We start from the raw sequence: 17,802 nt of genomic DNA, 5'->3' as shown, positions 1-17,802 counted from the left end.
ATACAAGTCTGAACCGTCCGTTGCTCGGTTAAAATCCGAGCCGTCGATTACCGAGACGAGTGGCCGGATTGACTGCTTTGCACCGCTCTACAAGATGCTTCTCCCATTCTGAAACAAAGCCGTAGTGACCGGCTATAATTAGGATCCTCACTATGTGGATACTTGGTTGGGTTGCATGGATGACAAATATTCGGTTCGGGTATTGTTAAAATCAAAATCGAAACTTATATCTAAAATCGAACCATAAAAATCAGCAATTTTCTCTTTATCTAAACCATAACCAAAAGTCCAGGGTTTTGAGAGCAAGCCACACATTAACTAACAATTTCTCGGTTCAGTTAAGTCATTCTGGTAGCAAGCATGTTGGAAGGAGGTATTGGCCTCTATCTCAACCCAATCTATCTAGCTCAATTTCTGAAGTAGTCTTTCTTGTCCCCACCCCGCCCCCCCCCCCAAAGTGAACAGGAGATGGCGGTCGGCCCTCCTTCCCCCGGGGGTAAAAAGTACTACTATAGCTAGTTTACGGAAGGCCTCTAGAGGAGCCTATATCAAAAGTAAATTTCTGAAGTAGTCTTTCTTGTCCCCACCCCGCCCCCCCCCCCCCCACCCCCCCCCCCCCCCAAAGTGAACAGGAGATGGCGGTCGGCCCTCCTTCCCCCGGGGGTAAAAAGTACTACTATAGCTAGTTTACGGAAGGCCTCTAGAGGAGCCTATATCAAAAGTAAGGTGTAATCACTAGACGCGGTTCAACTAGCGGAGACTTTTAGAATAGCTAGAGTAAAGTCCCCAAGTGAGCATATTATGGGGGACTGTCAAGCACATCCGAACCGTTAGTTACCAATTCGGAATGATTTTTCACCGATACTGATGATCAACATTTTTAATCACCCAACCGTAATCAACCAGGTATATCCAGAGCACTGGTTTAATGTCTCTGAGCCAGTTTGTTTGTCGGACTATTTGGAAGGATATATTTATTGCCCAATTACCCATCCCCACCCCCAGAAATGGTGGTCATTGGAAGGATCTTAATATGAAGGGCAACCAAGTATTTTCTTACACATTTTCATCATCCACCCAACATTATCTACTCGCACGTACAACTTACCAATCAAACCGCCAAGTCCAAAATAATCACTCTCTCTTAACTAATCTCTCGTCTACCATATCCTCGTCACTAGTTCGGCTAATTAGAGACTGACTTTGTATTATACATGTACACACGAAAAACAATTACACGTGTGAAAGAAGTACTACATTTTGGATACAATCTTTCGCCCAAATAATCCGAAGTGGTGTAATAGTAGGTCATAACTGGATCACATTATTTTCAAGGCAACTTTTTTTTTTGTAAAAATCTGTTTTGTTCAAGTAACTATTGATAATTCAATTAAGCCTAGTTTTTTTTTGTGTGCGGAGAGATGATATAATAGATGATTTCTACAAAATGAACGACTCTGATTGTTATGACCCAGATGGGGCCAAATTGAACGGGCAGGACCACAATTGAGTAGTAGCAAAAAGTTAAATAGAATTTGGCATCTGGTTGGGTTGTTTTTTTCTTGTTTTTGTTTTTTTTTTTGTCAATCGTCAATCAGTTTTATTCGTTACAGTAAAGTAATAATAGAGTCTAACAAAGCGTCTATTCAAAACCAGGTTGGGAAATTCCCCTCCCAGGTAACCATAACCAGGACTCTTGCAAAAAATATAGAGCTATTAGTTTTTACGGAGGTGCTATTGGTACAGATTTCATATATGTGCCAAAGCGCACATATTCTTTTTGGGTCCGTTTTGGGTTTTAGAAAAATGATTGAAGTAACTCATTTTGTTTAAAAAAAATTTTTATGATTCCTTCAAAAAATAAGCTTAATCCGGTACTGATTAGGGCGTTTGCAAAACGTCCAATTTTGTTCCACAAAAATATTCAACTAAGCCTAATTTTTGTGCATGTGGATAACATACTAGACGATTTTCATAAAATAAACGATTTCGATCGTTATGACTCAGGTGGGGCCAAATTGAACCGGATAGGACCACAATAAGACCGGACAGGACCACAATAGGGTAGTAGCAAAAAGTCAAATAGATTTTGGCATCTGGTTGGGTTGATGAGCTAACCATAACCGGGACTCTTGAAAAAAATCTATTACTCCCTCTGTCCATTTTTAAATGTTCCGCTTTGTAACTTGAATTTATTAAGAAAATATCATCATTACATCTTTTACATCAATTTTTATCTCAACTTTCCCTATTTACCCTCTATGGAGACATCATCATTACACTTTTATTCACTAACTTTTTAAAATGGAATCTACTTTTAGGGGCAAAATGGAAAATGTACCAACTTTTACCCATTAACTTTACAAAATAGACACTTATTAAGGGACAACCAAAAGGAATACTGGACTTTGAAAGGGGGACGAAGAGAGTAAATTTTTTTATACAGATGTGCTATTGGTACAGATTTCACATACGCACATATCCTTTTTGGGCCCGTTTTGGATTTTAGAAAAATGATCGGAGCCGCTCATTTTGTTTAAAATATTTTGTCTACGGTCCCTTCAAAAATTAAGCTCAATCCGGTATCAGATAGGGCATCTGCGAAACATCCAACTTTGTCTAAGAATTCAAGCCTGAATTCTGAAACAAAATTTGATATTTTGTAAACGCCTTTACCGATACCGATTGGCTTTTTTTTTATAAAGACCATAAACAAAATATTTTAAATAAAATTGGTGGTTTCAATCATTTTTCTTTTACCTAAAAAGGATTTGTGCGAGTTGGTACCATTACCCTTTCTCTAGTTTTTATTGGCTTTTTCTCTCTTTCTCCCCCCTCCCTCTCGCGCACAGACCCCATATGGGCTTATATGTTAGTTTTCTACCTTTCTATTGGCAATTTCTTTCGGAGAATGATATTCCTCCCACGCTTTCAACCTTTGCTTGAAAATAACACCAATAGAAAGAAATAGGCTCAATTATTATACACTTAAGTATGGCTAACACTGGAGGAAAAAATTTGAGTGGGCATGCTTCTCTAGCATTCAAAGTACCGATACCCAGTACAGCCTGTACAGGTATGAATCGTATAATAAGGTTTTATGGCTTCCCATGCTCCACCAAATTGATCAGAATAGGGATTAGAGGCATGCTAGCTGTTCCATATACTATAAGAACTCTAAATTAGAAATGCAAATATTATCTATCTAGTTATGTTATTTGGTTATTATTGTCAGATTACAATAGGGATGAGTAGTCAAGTGATCACCACAACATTATGGATCAACGTGGACGGGCAAAACTAAACGATTCCAGAATGCGATGGGAGAATTCAGATCCTCTGGTTTCTTGCATTTGGATGCCCTATCCTCCCCCTAGGTGGGTCTAAAAAGGAAAACAATTGAAAGATACATTGGATCTACAAACCCGAGCTCTTCCTATGTAAAGCGCTTGTGATATTATATTGTGGCTTTCGGGGATACTGGAAATATGAACCCTGGATTTTTCTTATGCTCGAAGCAGCGTGGATTTCGGGTATATTCTTGATTTGGAGACATGCACCATAGACTGTTAATTAGCAAACCACTCCACCACCACCTCCCTTCCACTCTTATCGGTCAATTGTACTACCTTTATCTCCAAGCACCAATCTACATGGAAACTTCTCTTGCAAAAGTCTTCACCTTATCCAACTAGTCTGAAAGATAATGCATACATTGCACTTTAGTGTTTCTGGACATTAAATTGACTGTTTGTGAGAAAATTTATGCTCCCAGCTAGCTCCCACACCTTGACTTATTTCAAAGGTGAAAGGTACATTAGCCGAAAAGGGAGCGCGACAATCGCTAGAACTCATATTTTTTCTCTGTCTAAAGAAGATTCTAGTCAACTTGATGTGGAAAATCCACTGTAGATTACCAGTTCTTTTCAAAAGGGATACTCATCCTGCCATGCACTGAGGAGTTCTATCATTGTTTTAGTGGGGGTAGCTGGTTTTTCCACTTATGGGAAATTTGTGGATTTGTGCCAAACAGCTTAATTGAAAGGGACAACTTCAGTGGATCTGCCACTGCGCGGAAAATATAATGTATTAAGCAGCCCACATTCTCTTCAATTCTGTTTTAAGTATATAAGCTGTTTTCGCTTCCTACTGCTTCCCACTATCTCGTGATACCTTTGGATGTGTTCTTGTTCTGCACATTCAAAGAAATGAGTCAGAGCGCCTTCAGACTTTCATTCGTTCCCTTGTTCTGCCTCTTGTTCCTCAGTCATTTTGTGTGGAGTCAACTTGACTATAAGTTCTATGATTCCACGTGTCCGAACCTGACAAAGATTGTCAGATTCAGCGTGTGGTCTGCTATTGCCAATGACACTAGGATGGCAGCGTCTCTCCTGCGCTTGCACTTCCATGACTGTATCGTTGATGTAATCACAATTGTGTTTCACGTCATTTCAGTTTTTTCGTCTAATCCTACTCTTAGAATAAATACTCTCTAAAGTGGGAGAGCATAAAAATATTAAGAAATAAAAATTTGTAGGAAGTATTCCCTGCATAGTTAACCAGTGAGAAGACAATGATGGTTAAGGAAAATTATGAAGGAATTCTATATGAAATGTGCCTAGAAACTCATGATACTGTACTTATGTTCCTTCCTTTCAATTTAACCATGTATTTATATATATGTTTTGGTGCACAGGGCTGTGAGGGGTCCGTGTTGCTCGATGATACTAGCACCATTAAGGGGGAGAAAAACGCTTTTCCTAATCAAAATTCGGCTAGAGGTTTTGAGGTCATTGACGCAATAAAAGCTAACGTCGAGAAAGCATGCCCATCAACTGTTTCTTGTGCTGATATACTCACTCTTGCAGTGAGAGAGGCTGTCTTTCTCGTAAGAAACTTTTTGATTAAGTTACTTGTGCTAAGAATCACCAGTACTTAATCCATGTCATTTCATTATGTCAGCAATTAGATGTGACTTTTTATTTTTAACAGATATTTTTGTTGCGTATATTTTCAGGCTGGAGGGCCTTTCTGGGCTGTACCCTTAGGTCGTCGAGATGGCTTAACAGCTAGTGAGGCTGCAGCTAACAGAGATGTTCCATCACCTTTTGAGCCTTTGAAAAATTTGACTGCAAAATTTACTGCAAAGGGATTAGACATAAAAGACATGGTTGTGCTCTCAGGTATGAACCATCCGAAATCATATTTACTACAACGAGTCCAGATTACTCTTTTAAGCATCTTAACATCCAGATCACTCTTCTAAGCCATCTGTATATAATATGTGTATGTTTCATATAGGTGCACATACTATAGGCTTTGCCCAGTGCTTCACATTCAAGCAAAGGCTCTTCAACTTCGATGGGTCCGGTAACCCTGATCCGACCCTTGATGCATCTCTGCGAAGCAATCTGCAGAGTGTGTGCCCAAATCGAGATGATTCAAACACCAACTTGGCTCCACTGGATCCTGTTTCTTCTACCAAGTTTGACAACGTCTATTACAAGAACCTCTTGAACAGTTCTGGCCTGCTCCAGTCGGACCAAGCGCTTATGGGGGACAACACAACTGCTGCATTGGTGAACATCTACAGCAAGTTCCCTTTGCTTTTCGCAAAGGAATTCGGAGCGTCAATGGTGAAGTTGAGCACCGTTGGTGTGCTTACCGGACAAGATGGGCAGATAAGAAAGAATTGCAGGGTAGTGAACTAGAAATCAAACTGTGTGCTAATTGGTAAGCATTTCTAAGGGTCGTAAGGCTTTGCTAATATGAAATGTGTATCGTAACATAAAGCAAGTTTTAACATCTGATGCATGAATAAGAAACTGTTGGATGCCACTAGAAACTTCTCAAATTTTGGTCATGTGTTTTCCTTGTACTTATTTTTTTGTATCCGCAAAAGTCGATATTGTTAGAATAGTTAGATTATCACATTTGAAGAGGGGTTGAACTATGAGCTCCTTTCTCGTTGTACATTGTATAGCCCATAGGCATGCAGGTACCTTCGGAGCTACATGCCTTGACTTTAGGTAGCTTGGCTCGTATTTGTGACAGTTTAAAGTTTACTCCACTAAACAAGAACATTTAAAACGCAGTTCTGAAACTCCTTAGTTTTGTAAGCTCGGCTTGATCGAGAATAATCTCATTTTGTGTAGAAAACCAAGATACTTGAGCTCAAATCGACGAAAAAACGCTTAAGATCTGCTTGAATGATGAAGCCAAGCTTCATGAACTTCATGCGGAAACGATGAGAAGTTTTTGGGTGCTGGGCGGGTACCACACACGTGGTACTCCATCGGCGATTTCAGCCGTCCAAACGTATTTTGGATGGTCCTGATTTTAGAGAGAGTAAAATAGGAGAGAGAATGGTGGGGTGAGGGATGAGAGAGGGAATAAATTTGGACTGTCCAAAACACGTTTGGACGGTTGAAATCTCTGACAGGTACAGTCATGTGATACCCGCTTGGCACCCAAAAATATCTCGGAAACGATTGACATCTTTTTTCAATGTTCTACTGCAAAGATGGCCTGGTTTGACCAATGGGCCATTTGAACTTTTAAGAATGTCTCATTTTTGTCCATGGGAGATTAGTTTATAATTTTTTTGACCAGTAATGCGTGCAACTCCAACTATTGCCATTTAGGGTGCCTTAGCAATTTCTATGGCAAAATTCAGGTTCACCTATTGTCATTTCTCCGGCAACGTCAAAGCTATTTGATTTGCACATAAAAATGAGATGGATTTAATATAATGATGTTGCAAGACTTGAGATTGTGGGAAAACAAACCACAAATGCACAAATCCAACCATTCAATAGAAATCTAATTTCATGTTGTGGGGAAAAATATGAAGAAAAAAAATTAAGTATGAAGTCGTATAGTTAGGTTTTGCCGTGGGTTTTTTGCTTTGAAAAAAAAAAAAAATTGGTCCGCCTCAACTCTCTTGTGGTATGCAAATGCAAGAGATTACGATATTAATTTTCTTAATCCGAACCTACCAATTGCTAAATTTCATTTTTTTACAGTATTTCTATAAAGTATTAGTTTTTTTCATACTTCTAAATATCTACTCGAACCACATTAGTTAGTCTTCTAAAAAAGATTATTTGTTCGAATTGGTCATGGAAAAATTTAATTTCCAAATGGGTCACGTTCTTTTTCGACTAGTGGGAAAAAATTACTGTACAAATCTTGTAAGAACTTGTGCAGAGAGAGAGAGAGAGAGAGTGATTGAAAAAGGAAAACAAACAGGATACAAGCAAGGGGATTCGGACCCCAGTACAACTAGTATGCAACTTACAAGAAGCGCTTTGCCACTCTCACCAAGCTGGATTTTGTGCTGAATTCTTCAAGTATTTATAATTTAAACTTATAATAAATAATCATTATTATATTTTTTTGCATTTTCGGAACGGGGGCACGTGTCACTACTACCATACTAGCTCCGCCCCTGTGAGATGGTGTGGCCGCATGAGAGGAGTGGACTCAATTACTTTCCAGTCCGGTCTAGTTTCGGCATTTGTGGGCCTTTTTAGGGCTCATAACAATTATCGGAATCGTTCATCTTTTAAAGCTCATCGAGAACATTGGCCATGTGAAAAATTATGTTGATCGGATACCATTTGATATGATTTTTAAATGCATTAAGTTTTAGATAAATGTGTTAAATGGATTGCAATCTAAATTGAAGACCAAATTGGTAGTTTGCTAATACTTCGGAGACAAAAAAAGAAGAAGTAATAAGCCCAATTTTCCGACCAAATTCGTGGATGCCGTTACCAATTTGACTAAATAAAATGCAATCAGGTAGTTTGAAGACGAAATAGAAAAAGAGGTGATAGTTTGAAGGATGAAAACATACAAAAAAAAAAAACTCTTTACAATTATATCAAGCGGTTTTCGATCCATTTAATTGTTTATGGGGCCAATGTTCTCGACGAGTTCTGAAAGATGAACGATTTTGATAATTGTTGTGGGCTCGAGAAGGGCCCACGAATGCTAAAACTGGACCGGACTGGACGGTAAACTAGACTGAAGGGAAATTGGAACTGTGCTACACACACAGCAATTTGTGCAACAAATTTTGTTGTGGGGCCCACCACGGGTCCCACACAAATCATCCGAGCCGTTCATTAAATGTAAAATATTTTTTCAAGGGTCCCGGTAAAAAATAAGCTCAATCCAATACCTATAGGTGCTTCATCCAACCATCTAACTTTTAATTCAGATTTCAGGATAATGAAACGTTATATGATTGGATCGAGCACCTATAGGTATCGGATTGAGATTATTTTTATGGGGGACCCTTGAAAAAATATTTTACATTTAATGAACGGCTCGGATGATTTGTGTGGGACCCGTGGTGGGCCCCACTGTGCACAATCTCAAATTGTATGTGTGTGTAGACTTTCTGAGTCCGAAAGGAGTGTACTTGGATCTGTGCAAATGTGATTTGTACCGATCATTTCCGTTAACCTATGTTCTCTCTTATCTGGGAGAAATTTTTCAATGCCGAGCGGGTACCACGTGGCGCTTGCTCGGTGCATCCGGGCCGTCCATTTCGGTTTTGGACGGCTCAGATTTGGAAAGAGAAAAATGAGAGAGAAATAAAAGAGAGAATGTGGGGGTGAGAGGAGAGAGAGTATTTCAATCTGGACCGTTCGATATACTTATGGACGGTGCCTGCTCGGAAACCACGCCAGCCGAGTAACGTGCTATCCACCCGTCACTGAAAAATTTCTCGTTATCTGGTTCATTCCGACTCTCTTTTTTTCATTCTCTCTTTCTATCACGCCCTTTCTTCCTCCATAGACGCATAATCAGCCATCACAACATGGTCCGCATGGCCTTGATTCTTTTTGTGTCTGCAACGGCCACGTCAGAATCGAGGGTGAGCATGAATTTCTGACGTTTCGTCAAGAATACCATACACCACCACAGTTTCGTCAAGAATACCATACACCACCAAACACCAGAAAACCTATGAGTACCGACCATGAGGGAGGGAAAATGTACCGACGGCCGCCGGTGAGCCGTCTCCGGCCACCGGACGGCCGATCCGAGGTTTTTTTTTTTAGAATTTTTGGACGGCTCGGATCGGCCGTCCGGTGGCCGGAGACGACGCACCGGCGGCCGTCGGTACATTTTCCCTCCCCCATGGTCGGTACATATAGTAATACTCACCAAACACCCCCCCCCAAACCAAAACCCCCTAGTCATCTTCATTCAAAAAGATAAAAGAAAAACCCAAAGTCGATCGAAAATCATATTTGAAAGCAAGATTCGAGCAATCAAGTTCCCGAAACTGAAGACTTCTCGGAAGGATTTCAGTTTCTACCACGGATTTAAATATCATCCGCAACGTGGTGGTGCATTGGCCGCTACACAGCGGGTTTTTCGGTGGTACTCCGATGCGACTACACGATTGCTATACCAGCGCTATCAAAAATTAACACCCGGATCAGCCGGTTCCCGCAATGTGAACAAACACGGTGTCTTGTGTTTTGCTCACGTGTTAATATGTAACGTGGGAGGTTTTCTATTGGCCAAGTTTCTGACCGGATGCAACCGCACGAATCTCGACTGCAGGATAAACGAATCACCCCTAAGCCCGCCCTCCTTCTTGATCGTCCAATTCCTACTGGACAAACAAGTCAACTCTGTATCCCAGGGGTTTAAGGAGGGGAGGTGGCTTTTCGGCAATGATATGGAAAACCCAACTGCTGCGTGCAGTTCCCACGTTGTAGGGCTTGTACAGACTTTTCTTCAATAATCTAAATCGTTCACTTTGTACCACTCTTCAAGAGCTTAAACCATGACAAAAACAAGTTTTTCAGATATCGAATCATATCTTTGCAGAGCACATTTCTCTTGAGAAAACTGGATAAAAATGGTTTTCATTCAGTAGTTCATTTTTCCAAGGGAGATGTGCTCTGAAAAGATATGAGTTAGTATTCGATGAACATGATTTTTGTCAGATGCTCTCAATGAGCTCTGCAATGTGAATAATTTAGATCATCGAAACAAACCTGGCACAAGCTCTAACACGGGCAAACTGCACGCAGCAGTTGGGTTTCCCCAACTGCCGAGAAGCCACCTCAGAAGGTTTTAAATTGTTTTTGTTGCTTCATTCTGTATTGAGAGAGAGGGAGAAGGAGAGAGAATGATGAATCCGAGGTGCTTCTTGGACATAAGCATTGGAGGAGAGGTGGAAGGGAGGATTGTAGTGGAGCTTTACAAAGATGTTGTCCCCAAAACCGCTGAGAACTTCAGGGCTCTTTGTACCGACGAGAAGGGCATTGGCCCTAACACGGCCGTTCCCCTCCATTTCAAGGTCCCCTTTCTTTCTCTTTCTTGTATATCTATACACATTGTTCCTATCACTTCTCATGTATTCATGTATTCATGTATTTGCATTTGTGATTTGTGGCTCTCATTCTTGAAATCATCTTTTGTAATCTTGTTTGCTTTGGTCAGTGAGTGACGTTTTTGTATGTTAAATAAGTCCACTAGTAGTAGAAGGGAAAAGTAATTACTTAGTAGAGTAACACGGAGGGAGGGAAAACAGGTGGAGGAGAAGACGACTCTAGCTAGGAATCCAAAAAAGCTCCCTTAATAGTTATACCACAGCAAGTTTTAGGACACAGTATCATACATTTGATTGGGATTGGAATGAAGCTAGACTTGAATGTTCCTTCCCTTAAAATGCTTGATTAAATACTTGGTTCGCTAAAGAAGAATCACATTTCAAACATGTTTCGTCTTTCATGAATTTAGGTAAATGGCCATTGGTGGAGGAGAAATGACCATTCCATTCCTTTCTGGAATCATTCTTAGGGAGTCAAATTTTAACCAGGTATTAATAGCTAGATTCTAGGAATACCAGCCCTAGAAATTGCCCAAGGAAACATTGCACAAAGTATCACATTAAACTTCAAGTGTTTCAAACAAGTTTCTCAAAATTTTACCTTGAAGGATTACACGCATCTCTGTGCATACATAGGTTTACACTTACGCCAATGTTCCTTCCTCAGAAAATTGTTTCTATGACTTGTATTTCTAGTAAGCTTTCAACTTCTCATATTGTGAGTGTTAAAAGACATCATTCCTCTAAATGATGGGCTATATGACATCTTCATGATATTTTTAAAGTTACAGTGATTGTATTTCTTATTACCAAAGGCGTTATGCATCCTGTATCCATAATGGGATGATGTTTTGCAACCTACTGAAGATAGAGCAAAAAATTCTGCCCCACAAATCAGAATTTCCTACACTCCTCTATTGTATGCGCAATCAGATATAATGCCTGAACAAGTGCATATTTTGTGGTTCATCTTTACTTGTTGTCCTATTTTTGGCTGTTGTTGCTTTGTCTCCTGCTTCCCTCCCCTTTCCAAACTGCACAAAATTGGGGGTTTTCTTTGCAGACACGATTCAGGAGTATCCATTAGATTACATGGAATGTCGTATAAATACTGCTGCTCTCAATAATATAGATTTATTCTTTCTTGTTGAAGTCTTGTAACTTCTAGCTTCAGAAATGGTTAGATCCTCCCATAAAAAAAAAAAAAATGGTTAAGAGTCCTTTGACTTCAATTGTAGATAATTGCCTATTTCATTGGAGAAAGCATTTAATACTGCATTACTGCTAAAGTATTTGTCTTGCTGAGCTATCTGTTTGCTAAATAGTAAATACTAATTATAGCTCAGTATTCCTTGCAGGGTTCCTGTTTTCATTGCATCAGAAAAGGCTTTATGATACAAGGCGGAGACATATCTGCTAGGAACGGCACTGGTGGAGAATCCATCTATGGCTTGAAATTCGAAGATGAAAATTTTGAGCTAAAACATGGAAGAAAAGGAATGCTCTCAATGGCTAATGACGGCAGTCCCAATACCAACGGATCCCAGTTTTTTATTACTACCACCCGAACTTCTCATTTGGATGGAAGGCATGTTGTTTTTGGGAAGGTAATAAAAGGGATAAGGGTGGTTCGTTTTATTGAGAATGTAGCTACGGTTGACAATTATTATCCAACTCTTGACGTTGTAATAGTGAATTGTGGAGAAATTGCTGAGGGGGCGGATGATGGAACGTCTGACTTCTTTAAAGATGGAGATGATTCTTCTGATTCGCCAAGTGACCTTGATGTGAAGACAGACAAAACTTCTTGGTGCACGAGTGCTGTAGACTCCATTACAGCTTTCGGAAATGAACATTTCAAGGTAGAAGTTAAAAATGTTTCATCTTATGTGCTGTCAATTTTCTTGTAACGCGAACTTTCTCTTCTCCTCTCTTCCTCTATCTCCTCCAAAAAAAAGAGAGAGTTCCCAATGCAAGCGGTGGCATTGACTCATGAGTTTTCACCCTCTAGTAAAGAAAAAGCACACATTTGACATGCGTAAAAGTAGTACATTTCTGCAATTAACATTCCCTTGATTTTTTAGTTTTCACTTTTTTCCGCTTCTTGATACAGATGCCGGTGCTAAATCTTTATCCAATTCTTTTGTATGGTGATTCCATTTGTCAGCGGATACTATTCTAACTGTTTTTACATATACAGAAACCGGATTATAAAACGGCTCTTGAGAAGTCTCGTAAGGCTCTGAACTTCTTAGATGCATGCTGGGATATGGAAGAGGAAGTCATTGATAAAGGTTGTCCATTTACTTTGCTCATATGATACTATTTTTTATTTTATTTTATTTTTTGTAATTCTTGTAACTAGTATTAATTATGCTGTATATTCCTTTCAATCTCGATCTGTCTCAAGAAAGTCTTTATGATTGTACAGAGAGAAGCTCATCGTTGAAGAAGACAATGTCTGAGATATTTTCAAACAGCTCTGTAAGTTCCATGCCCTTTTCACTTCATGGAGCTAGTTCGGATTCCGTTTATCAAACATATTACTAATTGGGAGCAGCTTCCTTATCTCGAAGTTCGAATAATTTTCTGAAGGGGAAGTTTCTGAAGGGGAAGTTTCTGAAGGGGAAGTTAGTGGGTTTGAATGTTTATGTTCCCATCCTGAATTTCAAAAAAAAACCCAAAACATGCACCCTTCGTTCATATTTGACCTCATGGTTTATTTTATAATTTTGACCGATAATCCCAAACAAAACGGGTTGGGATAGACTTCCACTACTCCATTACCCAAACCAAACTCCTTTCAAAAAGAGAGAGAGAGAGAGTAAAACTGAACTCTACGTGGGGGAATGAAACGGCAGTTCGACGGAGAAACACACGCCTCCGCGCACGTCGATGGAGACCACAATTTTTTATTGTGAAGCTGTCGACGAACGGCGGGTACAACTTCACGGACGGAAACCCCAATTAGTTTAGTGATGTCGTCGCCGCTCCAATGAAGCCGCCCACCATCTCTCCTTCTCCGATGACCTCGCTCACTGTGGTTGTGGTTATATGGGTCCTAAGGTTGTACAGTATTTTTCATGTTTTTGGTGATCTGTCATCTAGTTGATAAACGATTTTTGTTGCTATTTAACTGTTTGATTTTTGTAACGCTCTGAAAATTTGGAGACATAACAAAAATATTGAATTAAGATTTCTAAATAAATTTCCATTTTTGAAGCATTAAAATCCCAAAAGTGTCAATTTCAGTCAAATCGCAACGTATCAACTTTATTTTGCCAAATTCTCTTACTGTACAATAGAGTATTAAAATAGTTAAATTGAAATTACAGAACAACTAAGGATGTAACCAGAGTTCGATAATATTTTCTTCGGTCAGCGTCAAATCATTCTTTATATACGCCCTTCTGTTTCATCTTTAATACCTGGCGTTCGAGTTACCAGGTCAACATAGTACCATGAGCAATGATGCCTAATAGCCAAAATCCACTCGAAACCCATAACTTACAAATAAAGGCATGTACAATACGGTTAAATTAACATCCAATTTAAGCAGCAGCCGATCAAATTCAATTACTAGCCATTAACTCAGAATTTCACTTGACATACTTTACAGGTTCTGCTGGTAGTAGGACTGCAAACGAGCCGAGCCGAGCCGAGCTTTACGATGTTCAAGCTTGTTTATTAAGTTTTTAACGAACAGGAGCTCGAGCTCGAGCTCAGTGAAAACTTAACGAGTCGAGCTCGAGCCGAGTAGGCCTTGGCTTGACTCGAGCTTGTTCACGAGTCTTAACGAATCAACGAAAAATATATATATATCCTCGCATAGGCCTAATACAACCAAAATAATATTGATTGTGAAGGTATGTATCTTTCATTTTCCTATGGAGCGGGGGTGTACTGGTGTGCATGTGTTGTCGCTTCCCTTGGTTGACTAGAAAGTGAAAACGGAAAAAACAAATTATGAAATAACAATAAAAATCCTAAACTTAAGTATATATACCCCGGCTCGCGAGCCGACTCGAGCCGAGCTTATCATAGCTCGAGCTCGGCTCGTTTACAAAACGAGCTTAAAAATTCGACTTGAGCTCGTTCGTTTAACTTCCGAGCCGAGCTTGAACGAGCCATTAACGAGCCGAGCTGCGAGCCGCTCGCGAACGGCTCGGTTCGTTTGCAGCCCTAGCTGGTAGACTACTCTCATAATTCTAGGTCCATCAGGCTGCCCTCAATGTCCTGTCAAGCTACCCTCAATATCTGAGGTCCTGCTTGGCCACCCTAGTTACACTGGGTCTTTCAAGTTGCCCTCAAGGTCCTACCTAGCTACCTTCGATAACACGAGATCCTATCAGGCTATCCCCGAGATCTTGCTAAGCCCATTACCTTTCATCTGTTTCCCTTTTCCATTAATCTTATTTTCACATCTAAGGTGATAAATCTACACATCGCAACCAATCCCAGGAACCTATTTGTCCGATCTATAGTACCACAACAGTTCACACAAATTTAATATTTTTACGAACATGCCAATAAACTAACAATAATTAGTTCTACAATAATAACTACTCATGCGTTAAAATTTATCATGCCATAGAATTTATCATGCGAATATATTAATCATGTGATTAAACTAACATCGAATCGGAACTATTAACTTTGGGAGTTATAATATTATTGACCTATTCACTAGGGTAGTTCTATAAGTTATTCAAACATGATGGGCTAGATCGTAATTAATCTAACTAAAGTGTCAAATCCAGTACTGCCATATTTTTCGAAAAGCAAAACCGAGACAGTGGTTTCATATATATTTCTCGTACAAAACAGTGGGTTTTTGGCCCGGACTCGACCAGCGACGTGGGGTCCGAATACAATCACACAGAATGCTAAAAATCAATATAGAGCACGATATATACGTAGGGAGGTGAGTTTGGACTACCTCTCATCCGGCGAAATGGTTTTCGGAGAGATTTCAGTGGCGAGTCGGAGCGGAGGCGGAGGCGGAGCTCGGCTGACGGTGACCCGGCTGTGACGAGAGGTGGTGATTTTCTCGGCGTGAGGGTGGCTCCGGTGGTGGTGATGATGTCCAGGTTTGGTGGTGATGGCTCCAGTGGTGATTAGAGGTGGTGGTGAGCTCGGCGGTGAGGTGGTGACTCGGTTGCGGCGACTCGGAATCGAAATGGCTGATTTTCAGGGCAGTTCCAGGGCTGCTTTTGGAACCTTAATGGGGTTGGAAATGGTGGGTGAAGGGTAGGAGGAAATGGGATATACATAGTGGTGTTTGGTATGGAGAAAATAAAAAGAATGGGAAGGTGATGTGATGATCTCGGCTAGAACTAAGAAAAAGAAAATGGTTTTGTTCTCTCTCTTGCTGCTTTCTCTCTCTCCTCTGCCGAAATGTTGGCTGGGAAAAAACAAAAGGGTGCAATGGCGTGGGATATAAAGGTGGGTTTTGGATTTTTGCCTAGGGAGTATTAGCCTTGGTTAATATGGTGTTGTCACATTGGGAAGGTTTCAAGGAGTAAAAATGGGGATTTTGCTCCCTCCAATTTTCAGCCGAGATTTTATAAGAAATGGGGAAGGGTTGGGTGTGGTTCAGGGTAACACGCGCACACACTCGGAAAGATTACTCGCCGGACACGCGCGCACATAAACGATTACGGAAATAAAATCGGTGTGACAACATAAACAATTTTTTCACATTTAAATAAACTAACGAACAAAATAATATTTTTTTTTGGTAATTCTTATTACTCCAGTAGTATTTTTTTTCCCCTTAAAATACCGGGTCTTTACAATTTTGATGGGTTCGATTTATATGGGTTTTTTCAATGATCTTTTTGTTACTATAAGGTGTGGGTTTTGAGATTTTGTTTGTTTGTTGGGGCGTGGTTTGGTTTTGAAGAAGATTGATTGGAAATGGTTGTATTTATGTAAAACATGGTCAATTTTGAATACATGATAATTTTGCAAAAATATATCATGATAAACATGATCGATTTGGACAAATAAATCATAAGAATTGTTGTTTTTTCCGAAATCTATAATGATCAATTTTGATGGTTTTTGAAGGAAAAAATCATGATAAATATGGTGAATTTAAACCATTTAATTTTCATGTCAGTGAGCATTGTGCAAAAATATATTCCATGTGTTTTCATGAAATATTTCTGCAAATTTACTATGAAAATAGATGGTTTCAACCTCATTTCCAGTTTGATCAGAGAGAGAGAGAGAGTGTGTGTGTGTTTCCATAATAAATAAGAAAAAGAAATCCCAGACGGAAAAAGAAAAAAGAAAAATAGTTTAATAAATAAGGGCATAATTGGCCATTCCATCAATTACAAAATGAGAACATCATTATTCAAATCAGCTAAAATGGACACCTAAATTAATAAGTCCTCAAAATAGGATGACTATTTAATTTACCATAATAGTTGTTACTAAATACATTTAGACCAAGGTTTTCTTTTTGTTCATCTTCACCATTAAGTCATAGGTAATGGCTTAACATCTCTAAAAATTTCCGTTTGAACTCATCTACTTGATCGGGAGAAAAAAAAAAGTGTACTGATTCAATTTGGCCTCCATAAAGGAAAAGGGAGAGATGGAACCACCGCCTGCGCAAGAGATGATTTGCCAAGCTGAAGATGATCTGGACAGCATCGCAGACGAATGGTAATTTCTCATTCCCCTTTTTGGAGTGCAGTCTAATAACCGTGCTGCGCACCTTCGAGCCGTCGGATTGTGCATCCAACAGCTCGAATCTCATCTCGGTAACCAACAATCGAGAACCGTTCATTGCCAAAATGAGATCCGAGCTATCAGATGCACGATCCGACGGCTCGGAGGTGCGCAGCACGGTGCTGCGCACACCACTGAACAGCACCATCTCCCAATTCAGTCCAATATATATGAAGGAGTTTTTTTTTTCTTTTTTTCCTGTAGGTTCTTTTTTGTATTTGCATTGAATTATTCGATTCTGTAGTTGATTTTGTTCTGTGGGGTTAATTTTTTTGCAGTTGCTCTGACTGCTGCTCAGACAGTTGTTTTGAGGACTTGTGCAGTTGAAAACCTCCGTTTATTTTTCTTTCCCCCGAAAATATTACTACAAAAATTTTGGGGATGTTTATTAACAGTTAGAAACCAAGCTAGATCGATCAATCATGTCTTCTTGTTAGAGAATAGCGGTAATAGATTGTTTCTAATTCGGATTATCCAAAATAATTTTGGACGGCTAAGATTGAGCACTTCCGTAAATAAGTTACTCTCTTCTTGTTAACCAAAACTTTTAATGGAACCAATGAGAAAGTTTTACTCTTTATCTTTCCTCTTTTTTTCTCAATTTTTGTGACTGTTTATCAATGGCTGTATATTGTTTTTCTTTTTTTCTTTCAATTTTAACGGATAATTTAATTTTAATATATAACTTAATA

At 39.5% G+C, this 17,802-nt stretch overlaps 2 protein-coding genes across 2 annotated transcripts; both read left to right on the top strand.

The window, feature by feature from the left end:
* The first annotated feature begins 4,077 nt into the window (after positions 1-4,077).
* LOC131336590 (peroxidase 10-like) lies at positions 4,078-5,838 on the top strand. The gene is made up of 4 exons (XM_058372484.1): positions 4,078-4,424; positions 4,697-4,888; positions 5,018-5,183; positions 5,302-5,838. Exons 1-4 carry the CDS (start codon positions 4,209-4,211, stop codon positions 5,709-5,711), a joined length of 984 nt encoding a protein of 327 aa, XP_058228467.1. The 5' UTR covers positions 4,078-4,208; the 3' UTR covers positions 5,712-5,838.
* Positions 5,839-9,255: 3,417 nt separating this feature from the next.
* LOC131336591 (peptidyl-prolyl cis-trans isomerase CYP40-like) lies at positions 9,256-17,526 on the top strand. The gene is made up of 6 exons (XM_058372485.1): positions 9,256-10,333; positions 11,725-12,228; positions 12,567-12,660; positions 12,798-12,850; positions 16,962-17,044; positions 17,389-17,526. The coding sequence occupies exons 1-6, from the start codon at positions 10,163-10,165 to the stop codon at positions 17,435-17,437; spliced, it is 954 nt and encodes a 317-aa protein (XP_058228468.1). The 5' UTR covers positions 9,256-10,162; the 3' UTR covers positions 17,438-17,526.
* The last annotated feature ends 276 nt before the right edge of the window (positions 17,527-17,802 follow it).

This window comes from Rhododendron vialii, chromosome 8a (genome assembly GCF_030253575.1).
Source record: "Rhododendron vialii isolate Sample 1 chromosome 8a, ASM3025357v1".
NCBI lineage: Eukaryota > Viridiplantae > Streptophyta > Magnoliopsida > Ericales > Ericaceae > Rhododendron > Rhododendron vialii.
This window is presented reverse-complemented; position numbering and strand designations above follow the sequence as displayed.

Excerpts from the sequence above, each read along its gene's own strand:
- LOC131336590 (XM_058372484.1), top strand. The coding sequence starts at position 4,209 with ATGAGTCAGAGCGCCTTCAGACTTTCATTCGTTCCCTTGTTCTGCCTC. Across the intron at positions 4,889-5,017 it reads TGAGAGAGGCTGTCTTTCTC|GCTGGAGGGCCTTTCTGGGC; the intron begins GTAAGAAACTTT and ends GTATATTTTCAG. Across the intron at positions 5,184-5,301 it reads AGACATGGTTGTGCTCTCAG|GTGCACATACTATAGGCTTT; the intron begins GTATGAACCATC and ends TGTTTCATATAG.
- LOC131336591 (XM_058372485.1), top strand. The coding sequence starts at position 10,163 with ATGATGAATCCGAGGTGCTTCTTGGACATAAGCATTGGAGGAGAGGTG. Across the intron at positions 10,334-11,724 it reads CCGTTCCCCTCCATTTCAAG|GGTTCCTGTTTTCATTGCAT; the intron begins GTCCCCTTTCTT and ends TATTCCTTGCAG. Across the intron at positions 12,229-12,566 it reads TCGGAAATGAACATTTCAAG|AAACCGGATTATAAAACGGC; the intron begins GTAGAAGTTAAA and ends TTACATATACAG.